Source organism: Nomascus leucogenys, chromosome 1a (assembly GCF_006542625.1).
Source record: "Nomascus leucogenys isolate Asia chromosome 1a, Asia_NLE_v1, whole genome shotgun sequence".
Taxonomy (NCBI): Eukaryota; Metazoa; Chordata; class Mammalia; order Primates; family Hylobatidae; genus Nomascus; species Nomascus leucogenys.
The window spans coordinates 96,852,689-96,868,989 of NC_044381.1; the positions used below are offsets into that span (position 1 = coordinate 96,852,689).

Consider the following 16,301-nt stretch of genomic DNA (forward strand, 5'->3'; position numbering starts at 1 on the left):
TGTTTTTTTTAAATTTCTGTTCTCTTTTGTTAACTCCCTACTGTCTGTGCTGTTTTCAGAGTGGCAAGGGCTATTACAATTACTTCAGAAATCACACTAGTGGTATATGAATGCTTACTTGTAGTAAAAATTCAAACAATAAAGATGAATATGACATAAAGAGCAGTCCCCCTCATTAATGCTGTCATTCTCCAGTTCTCTTCTCCCTGAAGTTGGCCGTTGTTAAATGCATTTTGTATATCCATTCAGACATTTTCATTGTCATTTATGTCATGCAGGTGTGTGCAAATTAATACTTTTACATATGTGGATTTGTAATTTATATTATTCTACATCTTGATTTTTTTCACTTAAAATACTTGAATATATATCTTTGCACACATATGTGTATTTTTCTGTTTGGAATTCCTAGTCAAAGTGTATGTATATTTCAAGTCTTAGAAGATTATCTCATATATTTGCATTTTTTAATAATGCAGTCTAACCTTTTCATTTACTTAAGAAAATACTTACATATTGTTTTTGAAAAATATGTCATGAGCTAGAAAGAGAAAGTTAATGGTATAAAGTATATTAAAAGATTGCCTTCATGCAAAAGATTGGTGAGTATTAATTTGCATAAGTCAATGTGGCATCTGTGAAAATATGATGCTCACATCTGCTTCAAGAAAATCTGCTGAGGGGGCGTACTTGACTGGCGGCCTCCAGCTGCTGTCCTGTAGACCTAACATGGCATTTGCTCCAAGGCCATGCTTCCTTGGGGCTGCTCCCAGCCAGGGACTGAGCACAAGGTGGTTGCTAGAGCAGATGCATTCCTGCTTAATTGTGATTGCTTTCATGGGCAATTTTGGCTCAGGGACTTTTCATCTGCCTGGTTGAATCTTTCTTAGAACTGCTCCGTGGTCTGAAGCTCTTTCTACCTAATCCTTCCTCTCTGATCCCCTTTCAGAGACGTCAAATCTGCATAATGTTCTCAAGGCTCCCTCTGCCTACTCCTGCACCTTCTCATTTTATCCTGTACTGTTGGCGTCTACTTCTACTTGAGCTGACACAGTAGGGAGTCTGCAATATGAGCGCAATGTGTTTTAAACTATGTTTGTTTACAAAGTATGGGCATATATTTTTCTATCTATGTTTATAGGAAAGTGTGAATGTAGGGAATTGAGGGTAGGCAAAATTGTTTTAAAAGAAGTGAAATTGTAGCAGGAATAGGAAGAATTAGTGAGAACTGGTGACCATGGAGCAACCCATTAGAAAAGTAGTCCGAAAGAAAATCAGTACTGGTGGTTGTCCACTCCCAGTGACCAGGAGAAAAAGGATCCAACAGCATTTTCTGGAACAAAAAGATAGCTCAAGCTCACCTGACATTTTCGTTTCACCAGAACTGGCATTGACTGTTTCTTCAAAGACTCCTGGTTGTGATGAATGGGAAATGATATTTAGATGCACAGATCTATGTGCCCATATTTTTAAAAAGCTAATTTAACTTATTTTTTGTTTGATGCTGTCTTTATTTTCACCTGTTATTCCTTTTCTTAAACTTATATTTTTCAGTTGTTCCTTTTTAAAAAATAAAATTCAGTAGTCTGGATATAATATATTCATGATTTTACATTTTCATGGTTATTTAAAAATATCTGGCATGTATTTAAGCACATCAAGAGTCAATCAGAATCTATATCCTTTCCATGAAGGATTAAGACTTTAAAACGTTTCACTTTACTCCCATCTGCCATCTGCCACATTGGAGACCATTAAATATTTTTGCTCCTGATAATTTTAATGTTCACTCTGTGCATCAATAATTACATAGATTTAGCTATGTTTTTCTGACTTATTTTCTTTCCACAATTTCTTCTGTCTTACATCATTTCCTTTCTTCTAATAATTTTTGTTTTCCTTATTATATTTTTGACTAATTCTTTCTGGAAAGGTTTGTGTGGTAAATTTTGGAATACTTGTATTTGTGGATGTATATTTATTTTCCTCTGCCTCTTGCATTCCAATTTGATGTGGCATAAAATTCTGTTTTTCGAATTACTTGCCAGGCAGCATCCAGTCTTGTTGACAATAAGTATTCGGACACTGTAGTTCTCATTCATCCCACTTGGAACTTCTTGGTCTTGTTTAAAATGAAGACAAGTCTTTTTACAAGTCATTTTTTCATTCATTCATCAGATAAATACATGCCGGTCACCTCTATGTGTGAGCCACTCTTCTAGAGGCTGGAGCTGCAGAAATGAAATTTTTTTTTTTTTTAGTGTGGTAATTTTTTAAATTATTATTATTATACTTTAAGTTTTAGGAATTTTAAGGTCATTAATTTCATGGAGCTTACATTTTAGTATGAAGTACAGATACAATAAACGTACAGTGGATTCTTGTCATTTGTGGTAGTTACGTTCCATAAAGTCACCTCAAGCACTGAATTAGTTGATATTGGACTGTTGCTCTTAGGGGAAGTAGAAGGCGAGGGTTCTGTAAGGCTCTGGTTTTCATCAGCTGATCAATACATAACCTTGCTTTATGGGGTTTTCTATTTAAAGACACCTTACTTAATATATATTGTTGATTCATTACTACTGAAGTCATAGCTGACAGCACTATAACTCATACCTGAAAGAAGCTTATGTAACACATTTGTTTTCTCTGTAACGCACATTGCAGCCTTCTTGCACTTAGGAACGCTAGCCAACACTTCAGCACTATATTGGGGACCATTTTAAAGAGCAAAATCACAAACCAAAAGCACAAAAATGTGAAAAACATGACACTAAATAGGCTGTGAAAGGGAAACTTCTTTACAATACGAGAGCTGAAACAAGAAGGCAGAATGACATTTTGTTCAACCTCAGCTGGGTGTTTCAGTCTGCCACTGTGGTGTAGATTTGTCTATATTTTCCTGTAATATTGTCAATTTTTACTTTATATATTTTGGAGCCATGTTATTAGATGCATACAAATGAAGGATTGTTAAACATTGTTTATGAGTCAAAACTTTCAGTAATGAACTGAGCTACTTTATTTTAGTAAACACTTTTACCTTAGAGTCTATCTTTATTATTAATGCACTGATAACAATTTTCCTTTATTAAATATTTGTTCCCTTACACATAACCTTTCTGTATTCTTATATTTTAGATGTGCCTTTTATAAACAACATGTGATTAGACGAAAACAAATACATATGGATTTTTTTTTGTTTTTTAATTGGACGTATTTAAAATTTACATCTACTTTTTATTGTTATTTTTATTTTCTTACCCATTGTATGCTTAATTTTTTGCCAGCTCTTTGGGTGTATTGTGTTTTATCATTTCTGTTGTAAAAGTTATATATAATTGATCCTTGAATAATGTGAGGGTTGGGGGTGCCAATCCCTGCACAGTTGAAAATTCATGTGTAGCTTTCAACTTTCCAAAAATTTAACTACAAATAGCTTATTGTTGACTGGAAGCATTACTGATAAACAGTCAATTAACACATCTTTTATATGTTATATGTATTATGTACTGTATTCTTTTCTTTTTTTTGAGACGAAGTCTCGCTCTGTCACCCAGGCTGGAGTGCAGTGGCGCGATCTAGGCTCACTGCAAGCTCTGCCTCCCGGGTTCACGCCATTCTCCTGCCTCAGCCTCCCGAGTAGCTGGGACTACAGCCCCCCGCCACCACGCCCGGCTAATTTTTCGTACTTTTTAGTGCAGATGGGGTTTCACCGTGTTAGCCGGGGTGGTGTCCATCTCCTGACCTCGTGATCTGCCTGCCTTGGCCTCCCAACGTGCTGGGATTACAGGCGTGAGCCACCACGCCAGGCCTTATGTACTGTATTCTTATAATGGAGTAAGCTAGAAAAAAGAAAATGGTATTAAGAAGATTATAAGGAAGAGAAAATATATTTACTATTAACTAAGTGGAAGTAGACGATCATAAAGATCTTCACTTTGTTGTCTTTTATTTATTTATTTTTTTGAGATGGAGTCTTGCTCTGTCGCCCAGGCCAGAGGGCAGTGGCGCAATCTCGGCTCACTGCAAGCTCCACCTCCCAGGTTCACGCCATTCTCCTGCCTCAGCCTCCTGAGTAGCTGGGACTACAGGCGCCCGCCACCACGCCCGGCTAATTTTTTGTATTTTTAGTAGAGACGGGGTTTCACCTTGTTAGCCAGGATGGGCTTAATCTCCTGACCTCGGGATCCACCCGCCTCGGCCTCCCAAAGTGCTGGGATTACAGGCGTGAGCCACCGCACCCGGCCTGTTGTCTTTATACTGATTAGGCTGAGGCAGAGGAAGAAGAGGGGTGGGTTTTGTTGTTACAGGGGTGGCAGAGGTGGAAGAAAATCTGTAAATAAGTAGATTTTCTGAACCCATGAAGTTCAAACCCATGTTATTCAAGGGTCAACGGTATGTTTTTCTTATTCCTGTGGCAGTTTCCCTACAATATGCATATTTAACTTATCGATATCTAATATACATTAATACCTTTATACTCCTCCAGGAAAATACAGTGACTTCAGAATCCTTTGATTCCATTTACCCCTTCTTGACTTACGCTTTTACTTTGATAGATCCTTAGCTTTTAAAGTGCAAACTAAATTTTCATTTTATGTAATATACCTTAAATTTTACCCATATATTTATCTCTTTTTTTTTTTGCTTTTCTTTTTTTCCTCACATCTCAGACACTTATATCTGGAATCATTTTACCCTCTGCCTAAATTGTATCCTATAGAATTCCTTTTAAGAGGAGGGGTAGAAGGTCTGCAGTTGGTGAAAACCCTGGTTTTTCTTAGTTTCAAAATATCTTCGTATTATTTCATTCTTGAGGAATATTTTATCTGAGTATGATATATTGGCAGATGTTTTAACACAGTAATGATGTTCCATTCTTTTCTGGCATTCATTATTGCTGCTGAGAAGTAAGTCTTAAATGTAAAGACTTTGAAGCTAATACATTTTCTGCTTCTCCTAAACCTGGCTGGTTTTAAGTTTTTCATTTGCATTTCCTATAGTTTCACTATGATTTATCTAGGTGTATATTTCTTTTTATTTATCACATATTGAAATCCTTTGAGTTTGTAGTTGACATCTTTCATTAGCTATGGAAAATTTTTAGTAATCTTTATCCATTCTCTATTTCATTTTCTGGGACTTTAATCACATGTATTAGTTACCTTTTTTTCTCTTGTGCTTGATATTGGATTCTGGACAATTTTTTCTAACCTATATCATAGGTGAGGTCCACGAATTCTCTCTTTAGTTGTCTATAATATACTGTTAAACTTGTTTTTTATATGATTCTTCTTAGTATTTCTATTTTTCTGTAAATCTGTTATGGTGTTTTGTTTCTTTGTATAACTGTCTGTCTTTAAATGTTTGCTTATCATTGTATTTAAAACATGATTTTAAGGAAACATTTGAGACTTAGAATGGCATCATGGCATTTTCTTCCTCCAAAGGACATTTTTGTTAGAACCTGGGGTCTTTACCATTCAGAGACAGCTTTAATCTAAAGTTGAGGCTTGAGTTTGTCTGACTACCCTCGTGATAGAGCCCAGACTAAAAGTCCACATAAAAGTTGATTCCTTCCACACACTTTTAATCTGAGGGTGTACCCCTGTGGTATTCCAGTTTATATATAATTGGGATGTATTATCAGGCTCCACATCTCAGGTAGATTCTCGGCTTTGATTTTTGTCACCCTTGCCCCAAGAAATTGCCAAATCTGCAGCTCAGAGTTGTAGTTGTTTTGGCAAACATTCTGAGAACAAAGCATCTTTGAATAGTAGGCTTACCTTTTCTGGTACCTTGTCTTTTCTCAGATTTTGGCTCATCTTTTCATCTTGTTAGCCCTCTGATGTTTTGACCATTGTTTTTCAAATTATATGTAGCTCTCAGCTGTCCTCAGCAAAGTTCCTAATGTTACATAATTAGAAGCAGAAGTCATTATTGACTTTTAAGGAGACTGTTTCCATTTCTGTTTTCATCCCAGCTTCTATTGCATGCATACCAATTTCAACAATATCCTTGGGGTAGAGCAGGATGATTTTTTTTTCCATTGGATATCATATAAGCAACACTGTAAGTGCCCTCTCAAGACACCTTAGTTTGGGCATTATTTTGACAGTTTCCAAGGCTCCAGCATATATGTTTTTTTAAAATAAGCAACCATTGATTGTTAATAAGTTCCACAGTTTTGATATCTGTGAAGCATGGTACTAAGGTTTTTGTCTTTATTGTTGTTAAAAGCATTCTTTTAAATATGTAATATCTGCTATTCCATCATATTTCAGTATCTTGTGTAAGCATATAACAAAATGGTTTGAAAATCCCTGGTATACCATGTAGTTTGTTTTTAAAGAATAATGATGAAAGTGACCAAGTATCTTTCTATTATGTCCGGTAATTATCTTACCATACATTGTGCTATCACTACTTTCTGAAAATATAGCTTGAGAGGATTTTTAGCAAAAACTCAATGCTTGGTGATTCTTAAGTTACTCATAGCCTTCTCCATCGTCAGTAATAATTACATAATATTTTTAAAATCAGACTTTTTATTCAATAAATATTTTTAAAATTTGTAATGTTAGTGTTCGAGACCTAACAATTTAAAAAAGCAAAGTAGTAGTATGATTTAATTAATCATTAATCTACCCGGCTGTCAAATTTAGGTCTTCTAGGTTTCTGCATATCCAAACCACTGATTACAAGATAGAGAAGTAGCACATTTAATAATAACCTTAATCATCGTGGCAGTTTACTCTTATAACAATAAATATATCTACATACTTAACTGATAGAATTCAAAGTATAAAGCACTTAAGGCAAATTTCATTCCAGTACATTTAGAATGATTGCTTGTATTTAAAAATGAATATTCATGTGTTGACAAGAAAACTAGATAATATGTCTTGTTCATAACCCTGATATTAATATGCTGCATAAATTCAATGTTAACCTATGAGATCATAGGATCATTGATCACTCCTAAGATTAAGGATGTCAGAAATAATATGGAAGTAACCATTTTGCTAAATGCCAACGCTGAAGCCAAATTGCAGGTTTTGGCCAAACACTAAGGCTATAGCTGGACTTTGATGCATCTCTGGTAAGTGTTTTCTAGAATTATACTACTTTCTTGTATTTTCTCTTCGGTTCTTTTGTTAATAATGTTGTACTATGAAGTAACAGTCATCATAGGCTTTTAAAAAATATTCCAAAACATAATTTAAAATTGTTATCTTTTTATCACAGAGTGTTCAAGCAAGCAGACTTTTAACTGATAAATTTTCATATAAAAGCAGTGTCATTACTTTACATCAACATAGCAGAACAAATTTTGGGGTATGTACAATTTTTGTTCTTAATTAGGATTGTTTACTATATCTGCCTACAGTCCAGATATTAATTATGGTAATTTCAGAAATTATTTCTTGGGGCCGGGCATGGTGGCTCATGCCTGTAATCCCGGCATTTTGGGAGTCTGAGGTGGGCAGATCACTTGAGGCCAGGAGTTCCAGACAAGCCTGGCCAATATGGTGAAACCCCATCTCTAGTAAAAAAACAAAAAAATTAGCTGGATGTGGTGGCATGTGCCTGTATCTCAGCTACTTAGGAGGCTGAGGTGGGAGGATGGCTTGAGCCCAGGAGATCAAGGGTAACAGGAGGAGACTGTCTCAAAAAAATATATTTTTTTCTTGGCACTTCCTCATTTTGGAAAATGGCTCAGACCATTCAGTGCTATCTTTGCTGAAGATACATTTCTACTTTCTCAAATATGCTGTTTTTATGACTGTTAGATGTTATTCACTAATCAATAGCAGGATATTTGTTGTGAGTTTTTCTAACATTTCTAGTTTTTTTACTCATTCTTGCGTAGGTCTTCAATATCAAAGGAATGTGTTTGTGAATCTTTGACTAAATGGAGAAACTGTTTGTGGCCATGAAGCAGAGTAAGACCGATTGCTTTAAACGGTGATCAGATGCATAGTCATGACTTTTAGTATAACTAACTACAGTGTATCCAATGACCTGACCTTTATGGGGTACAATTAGGACATGGTTTTATTTTTCTCTCACTAGTGCCTAATATTGTCTTTTTTTTTTTTTTGAGACAACATCTCACTCCATCTACCAGGCTGAAGTACAGTGGTAAAATCATGGCTTACTGCAGCCTGGACCTCCTGGGCTCAAGTGATTCTCCCACCTCAGCCTCTTGGGTATCTGGGACTACAAGTGCGCACTACTATACACAGCTAGTATTTTTTTATTTTTTTAGAAATGGGGCCTCACTATGTTGCCCAGACTGGTCTCAAAACTCCTAGGCTTAAGTGATCCTCCTGCCTCAGCCTCCCAAACTGTTGGGATTGCAGGTGTAAGCCACTGGATCTGGCCTAGATATTTCTTTATTGCTGTTTGCATCATTATTATGCTTAAGGACATGGAACATGCCATTTTCTTTGTACTTTGCACTCTAGTTTAGTAGAGCTTTCCAACTCAATATAATAACACCAGTCTGGGTGTTATTACAGTAAGTGGTAACACTTGCGTGGTTTCCTGAACTAAAAGGTTGAGATTGCTCATGATTAGAGGTGACTGTCCAGGGGCTCCCACTAATGCAGCCCCAGGGTTAAGGGGATTCATGGCTCAGCATATCTGTCACACATTCACATACACCAGTGCCACCTATACCAGCTGGGTAGCTTTGCACTATACTACCTTGTACATAGCAGGTACTTGGCGTTTGTTATATCAAGTTGAATTTTAAAAAAACAAGATAGTTTTTATTATTATATATTTTTCTACATTAATTGATAGATTTTAAGTTCTCTTCCTCTATATAAAGTCAGTGACTTCAAACTCAGTATCTGTATTTTAATTAGTATTTCTGAATTTCATTAATTTACCTAAACAGTTATTAGCCAAGTGTTATATATTTTAGCTTATCAAATAGTATTTGTGGCTAATGTATATTTTTCATGTGATTATTTCACAGTGTTTCTTACCAAGAAAATCTGCATCATTTGAAAGTATCCAAAAATGGTTTAGTGCACAACCTACACAACTAAGGGTATTATAATTTTACAGTTTTTACTCTCTAGAAGAAACATTTGTATTCCTAGGAATAACAATCACCTTTTTTTTTTAAAGCATATATTCTATATTATATTCTCTAATTACATATTGAGTTTTGTATAGTTTCTTGAGATGGGGGAGTACAGTAAGTTGCAGATGATCAATATCTCTATTGTACTTTAGTACATATCTTAAAGTACGTAACTGGCTTGTATGAAATTATTATGTTTAAAATTTGGGCCAAAATTCACTATAAAGAAATACATCTCTATAACAAATTATTTATTAGCAAATGCAATGCATTTAACTTACTGATGATGGCTCAATAGGCAGGAAATGCTATATCAAAGGATTTAAAGTAATTATCTTGTGTAAGTAATGAATATTAGAGTTTCAAGTATTAATGCATAATTATTAAAATTATATAATTATTAATGTTAGAATATTAAATAATAGTATTAAAAATTAAGCTGATTCTCTAATGATTAGATAAAATAAATACTGTAATAGGTTGGGATTCTGTTACTTCCTATTATAAGTACTGAATTGAAAGTTATTATGGAGAATATTTGAATGGTATTGTGTAGAAATTCAGTGTTGTTAAAGCGCTTTTGAAAGAAAACCCAAATTGATTTTTACGGAATAAGGCATTTTAACAGCTTTTGCCCGTTCTACCAGTTTTTTTGCATTAAATATAAAAGTACAGCAGTTAATTTATTTGGATATGTAGAGAGCATTCTCTTTCAATTAAAATATAGGAAATCATAATACATATCTAATTTATAGTGCTGTTTACATATACTTAATGAAATGTCATATGACCAACCAAATTATTGTACTTTGCTTGAACTAACCCACTATTAACTTTATCAGTTGACTTTTGAATAATTTTAAGAATACTGATTTTTAAACTTTTAAATTAAGTGACCAAACCATATTAATAATAATTGTAACAGAATTAATTAATTTTGAACGCATAGCACCTAAATTGATTTTACGGTTTTTCTACCTCTTTTCTTGCTTACTAAGCGAGTAAAATCTTCTGTAGACTTGAGGAAGGAGGAGATCATAGCTCCTTTGGAAATCAAGAATGATATGCAAAGCAGTATAAAAGAGGTTATGTTTCAGAAAGCAAAGGAATTGGAACGTCAGCTCCAGCTCACTAAGCAAAATAAAACTGAGGAGCCCAACTATGTGAAAGAAAATATAGATGACATCTTTGATAACATGTGCGAAAAACACAGTTCGAGAAATCGCTCTTCGAATCTCGTTGAAGCGTCTAAAAAAGCTGGCATTAGTTACATTGTTTATCCCAAGAAAAAGAAGATGAAACGGAAGAAAAGATTGAAACAACAAAAACTTAAATTCGTGTATGAAGAGTTATCCAAGCCTCCAAAATCTCTTGAAAGGTCTTGTTTAAGTGATTTTTTTTTTATAGTTTAAGAAATATATTGTGGTTTTGACCTTAATTTTATAATCTCACCCCATGAAGTTATTATTTTATTCTGCACTGAAAATATGAACCTTTCACTTTTTGAAAGACAAATCTCTAGCTGGGCGCCAGATCACACCTGTAATCCCAGCACTTTGGGAGGTGGAGGCGGGTGCATCATCTGAAGTCAGGAGTTCAAGACCAGCCTGGCCAACATGGTGAAACCCCTCTCTACTAAAAATACAAAAATTAGCTGGGCATGGTGTTGTGTGCCTGTAGTCCCAGCTACTCAGGAGGCTGAGAAGAGGTTGAACCCGGGAGGTGGAGGTTGCAGTGAGCCGAGATCAGGCCACTGCACTCCAGCATGGATGACAGAGTGAAACTCCGTCTTAAAAACAAACAAACAAACAAAAAAAAACAGAAAGACAAACCCTCATTTAAAAATATATGGATATTTCATAGTATAAGTATGTGAATGATTCAAATGATAATTTAAATAGGGGACTGATTTAAGGACATGAGGTAAGACTAAATCAATTTGATGGCTAACTGAAATTTTCAAGAAAGTAAAAAACCCAAATAAGTTATTTGAAATGATTTAGTAACATTAAACAACTCCTGCTCCACACAAATTCTGCTCATTCAAAATAGATATTTAAGTATTTTTAAATTTTAAATTATTGAACTGAGTTATAAATCTAGATAATTTTGGGCCTGATGTAGTGACTCACCCTTGTAATCCCAGCACTTTGGGAGGCTGAGGCGGACAGATCACAAGGTCAGGAGATCGAGACTATCCTGGCTAACACGGTGAAACCCTGTCTCTACTAAAAATACAAAAAATTAGCTGGTCATGGTGGTGCGCGCCTGTAGTCCCAGCTACTTGGGAGGCTCAGGCAGGAGAATTGCTTGAACCTGTGAGGCAGAGGTTGCAGTGAGCTGAGATCATACCACTGCACTCCAGCCTGGGTGACAGAGTGAGACTCCATCTCTAAAAAAAAAAAAAACGGCCGGACGTGATGGCTCACACCTGTAATCCCAGCACTTTGGGAGGCCGAGGCGGGCAGGTCACGAGGTCAGGAGATCTAGACCATTGTGGCTAACTCAGTGAAACCCCATCTCTACTAAAAATACAAAAAAATTAGCCGGGCGTGGTGGCGGGCGCCTGTAGTCCCAGCTATTCGGGAGGCTGAGGCAGGAGAATGGCGTGAACCCGGGAGGCAGAGCTTGCAGTGAGCCAAGATTGTGCCACTGCACTCCGGCGTGGGTGACAGAGCGAGACTCTGTCTCAAAAAAAAAAAAAAAAAAAATTAATTTTTTTTTTTAATGTTGTAAGCTCTTATTTAGGAATCAACACAGAAATATTTTTTTCCTTACTTGGAAGTAATAGTAGCCAGTATATTTAAAATTATGTAGGGACCTAAAATAATAACCACTGAAATTCCAAATGTGTTCATTAGTAAGTATTCAGGACATAACTTTCTTATAACAAAAGTATTGTGCAAAACAGTTTCCAAAAAGCTCTGAGGTTTCTTTTTAGATAGCCCCAGATATCACAGAATTCATTAAGGTTGTGTCCTTTTGAAAAGTAAAGACTTTCCTGATGGTAAGAGAATAAAAAAAATTGTTCACTTTATAGTTATAAAGACTTCCTGTCTGCAAAAGAGTTAATTATTTCTTGAAATGGTGACTTACTGTCCTTGAGAAGACTGGGGCATAGTACTTCATAAGTGTGAGTGAACTTCATAAGAGTGGAACAGAGGCCACCCATAGTGGAGAATGCCATTCAAGTCTCGTGTTCTCTGTATACTACTGGAGTTTTTTTTGTTAATTCATCTGTAGGAGACTTCAAGTAGGTTTTCTAAGTTGATAAATGTTTTAGATCAGAACCAGAAGTTTGCTTATACATTTTTGATACATTTACTGATTTTAAAGTATTATGAATCTTCACCATCCCAGAAAGGGTAATACACACAGCACCATTTTGGCCACAGCCTAAATGACTTCTATCTAAAAAAAGGATATAAACTGATCAAATGCTGCTTCTGTGGGATGTGGTCTTCTTATTGACCTTTTATCATTCTGAATATAAAGTTTTAACATTTAAAAAGATTTCTTTGCCTTCTAATAACTGACTTTGAAATTTGTATGTGCTGCCAGTGGGTGTAACGGGAGCCATAGGATGAACCTTTTGGTGGAGGCAGTAAAACAAACTGTGGGAGTATTTGTCTAAGACAATATGTTAGTACAGCTTTCCTACCTTTAAAAAAAAATTCTTATTTTAAACTAATTTACCCCAAATAATGTAGATACGAATTGTTAATTCAAAACTAACGGCTGTGGAGCAACTTGAAAAATAATTTTGTTCTTATAGTTTGAGACTTTTTTCCCACTATTTTTTTTTTGAGATGGAGTCTTGCTCTGTTGCCCAGGCTGGAGTGCAGTAGCACCTTGGCTCATTGCAACCTCTGTCTCCCAGGTTCAAGTGATTCCCATGCCTTAGCCTCCCAAGTAGCTGGGATTATAGGCATGTGCCACCACACCTGGCTAATTTTTCATATTTTTAGTAGAGACAGGGTTTTGCCACGTTGGCCAGGCTGGTCTCGAACTCCTGACCTTAGGTGATCCACCCACCTCAGCCTCCCAAAGTGCTGGGATTACAGGCATGAGGCACCACACCTGGCCTTTTCTCACTAATCTTAATTTGATAATTCACAGATTTACTTCTTACCATTTTATGTCCAACCATAAAGGTTATTTAATCACACCCATTCTTGGCTGGCCTCCCTTAATGGTGGGAAGCAGACTGCATATGTTCTTATATATCAAGTCAAATTATGGCTGTGGAAAGTCACTCTTGCAGAAGGCCACTGGAGCCACCTCACCCAGATTCATGCATTTCCTTTTATCTCCTTAGCCCTGTTGCTTCCCTCCTCAGCTAGGTCATGGCAGGTTGCCAAAGTTTGCAATAACTTTGCAGCTTCATTGTTTCTCTAGAAGTTTCCCTCTGCTTTGGTCTCTGAGCTCAGTGTTGACAGAGCAGCCTGAGGGAGTAGAGGAGACCTTCCTCAGTAGCTGGCTGACCCACAGTGAGCTCTTCGTATCGATGAATAGTGGCTGCCTTGACTCCCTTGTACCCACTGCCTTACCTCCTATGTGGGCTTTTGTGAATTGCTAGCCTCTTGATCTCTGCCAACGTTCAGTCTTCCGGGACTGAGTAACATTCTTCATCTGAGATCCAGGCTGCCAGCCTGTTCGCCAATGGCGTTGCTATCCCTCTGAATGCATCTTCTTGTGCCCCTTTCTAGAATAATTGTCCTTAGTCTTAACTCACTTGACCTGCTCCTGCAAGTGACCCTGTGGTCTCAGACCTGGTTTTCTTGGCCCATCTTGTGCTGCTGCATTCCTCAGAGAAGCAGAATTTATTTTCCCCCAAGCAGGAGTTGTTATATTTTCCTTAGTTGTTTTACCCTTCCACTTTTTGTTTTTTGAGACATGGTTTGATTTCCATTGCCCAGACTGGAGTGCAATGGTGTGATCTTGGCTCACTGCAACCTCTGCCTCCTGGGCTCAAGGGATTCTCCCACTTCATCGTCTCAAGTAGCTGGGCCTACAGGTGGATGCCACCAAGTGTGGCTAATTTTTGTATTTTTTTTTGGTAGAGACACGGTTTCGCCATGTTGCCCAGGCTGGTCTTGAACTTCTGGTCTCAAGCAATCCACCCACCTTGGGCTCCCAAAGTGCTGAGATTACAGGCATGAACCACTGCGCTTGGCCATCAGGCCTATTTTGACTTTCATTTATCACTCTGCTTCTCTAAGAGCTGGCAGCAGTGATGTTCTAGGAGCAAGAACTCTGGATCAGGAATTTGTATACATCCATATCCCAACCTTCAATCACTAGATCCTCAGTGACTAGGCTACTTAATTTCCTTGAATATTTGTTTCCCCATCTAGAAGATGAATAGCCCATCCACATGATTTCTGAAGTAATGGCCAGCTCAAATATCCCTTGATTTGGGTAGTAAAATCGTCCTTATTTTCATACCAACGATATATTGAGCAAAACGTTTGAACTGTTCAAAATTTCTGTTTCCTTAAATTGTCTTACATCTCATCTCAGATTAACTGCATGTGTACATATTCCAACCCAAAGGCTTGACTTTCTCAGACTGGAGTGATAGCTAGCAGGTTAATTTACTCTGGTTCCTCCAAGTGAAAAACCATGAACCATATTCATGGCTATGAAAACATGATTTAAACTGGCAGTACAGGAAGAAATATTTACCTTTTGGGGTAGATGTAAACAGCCAATCCCCTCTTTTATCATGTTCCTTTTCTTTGTATTATTTCATTTCAGTGATCTGGGACTATAATTCTTCCTCATAAAAGTTCATCCACTGTCTGCATTTCCTTTCCTTTTTACATCCTTCTAGAAAGTTACATAGCAAGATCTTGTTTCCTTAAAAATATTTTACGTATTTTATTAATATTTGATAGTAAAAATAATACATGCTCATTGTAAAAACTTAGAAAATACAGCAATGCTACCATTGAGAAATAAGTCACAATTAACATATTTTTGGATGTTTATGTGGGAGTATATTTTAACAAAGCTGTAGGTATATGCATGTATGTGTGTATAATAGTGCTTGTATATCTATAAAGAAACCTTGAAATTATATACATCAAACTATGGCAGTGATTATTTCTGGAATAATGAGAAAGGATTGGTGGGTGGTTCAGGAGTTAGTCTGGGATATGTATAGCTTCAAACTTAGATTTAGAGGATCCCTTCATTCAACTCTGTTATCTGGAATTTCCTCCTCATTCTTGCCTCTTTAGTATCCTTTCTGCAATTTCTCTGCCTAATAAAATTTCAGAGTACTGATCACAATTTTAGATGATACAGAAAAGTCAGGATATTGAAAGAGTGAAGCTCTGAGTAGGCAAATGTGTATGAGACATAGAACACAAGTGATACAACTGAACTCCCAGGGAAGAAGTGTTGTGCATTATATGAAGAAAGCATCTTCCTTCCCTGGGAATGTATATTTTGTTTAAGAAAATGAGGTAAGTATTCAAGTCAGATAGCTCCTATATTTTCAATGAAGGCAAAGTTTATCAGCTTAAAGTGAAGAGTTGGAGGGACTATAGTTAAATGCGATTTCTCTTGTTAAATCATGGCACATAGTAGGAATTCAGCAACAATTTGATGAATGAATGAGTTCAGCCATTCGTTTCTGCAACATACATTTATTGAGCACTACTCAGCAATACTACATTAGACAAGGAGCATAGGGCAAGGAACAAGATTGGCAAACTCCGTGTCCTCATAGAGCTTATATCGTAGTGGGAGAGAGTGGAGAGGTAAACAAATAACATTAGGAAGTGACAAATGTAATGAAGAAAATAAAGCAGTGTAACAAATGTTACTATTTTAGACAGAGTGGTCAGAAGCCTCTATAAGGTAGTGATATTTGAGCGTAGAACTGAATGGAATGAGGGAGTGAGGTGTTTGAATATCTGAAGTGGTCGTAACAAGTGCAAAGGCCTTGAGTTGGAGACATGCTTGTTGCTTTTGAGGGACAGCATAGAAATCAGTGTGGCTGGAACAGAGTGAGTGCAGGGTGGAAAGAAGTGAGGTTGAGGAAGTGGTCAGAGATAATAACATGTGGTGCCTTGTAGGTCAGAGTAAATTTGAAATTATTCTTAAGAGTGCCAAGAGATCACTGTGGACTTGAGAATGGGGTAGTGATGTTTACAGGTTATGGCAAAGACTTTGGATTCTTAATAGA

At 36.6% G+C, this 16,301-nt stretch overlaps 1 protein-coding gene across 1 annotated transcript in view; it reads left to right on the plus strand.

Moving 5' to 3' along the window:
• Window positions 1-16,301, plus strand: part of TTC6 (tetratricopeptide repeat domain 6) — a 251,716-nt gene that overhangs the window by 135,991 nt on the left and 99,424 nt on the right. The window contains exons 11-13 of the mRNA XM_030813721.1: window positions 7,252-7,341; window positions 8,993-9,067; window positions 10,102-10,481. Of these exons, the coding sequence (XP_030669581.1) occupies window positions 7,252-7,341; window positions 8,993-9,067; window positions 10,102-10,481 (545 nt within the window). The remainder of the gene's footprint in view (window positions 1-7,251; window positions 7,342-8,992; window positions 9,068-10,101; window positions 10,482-16,301) is intronic.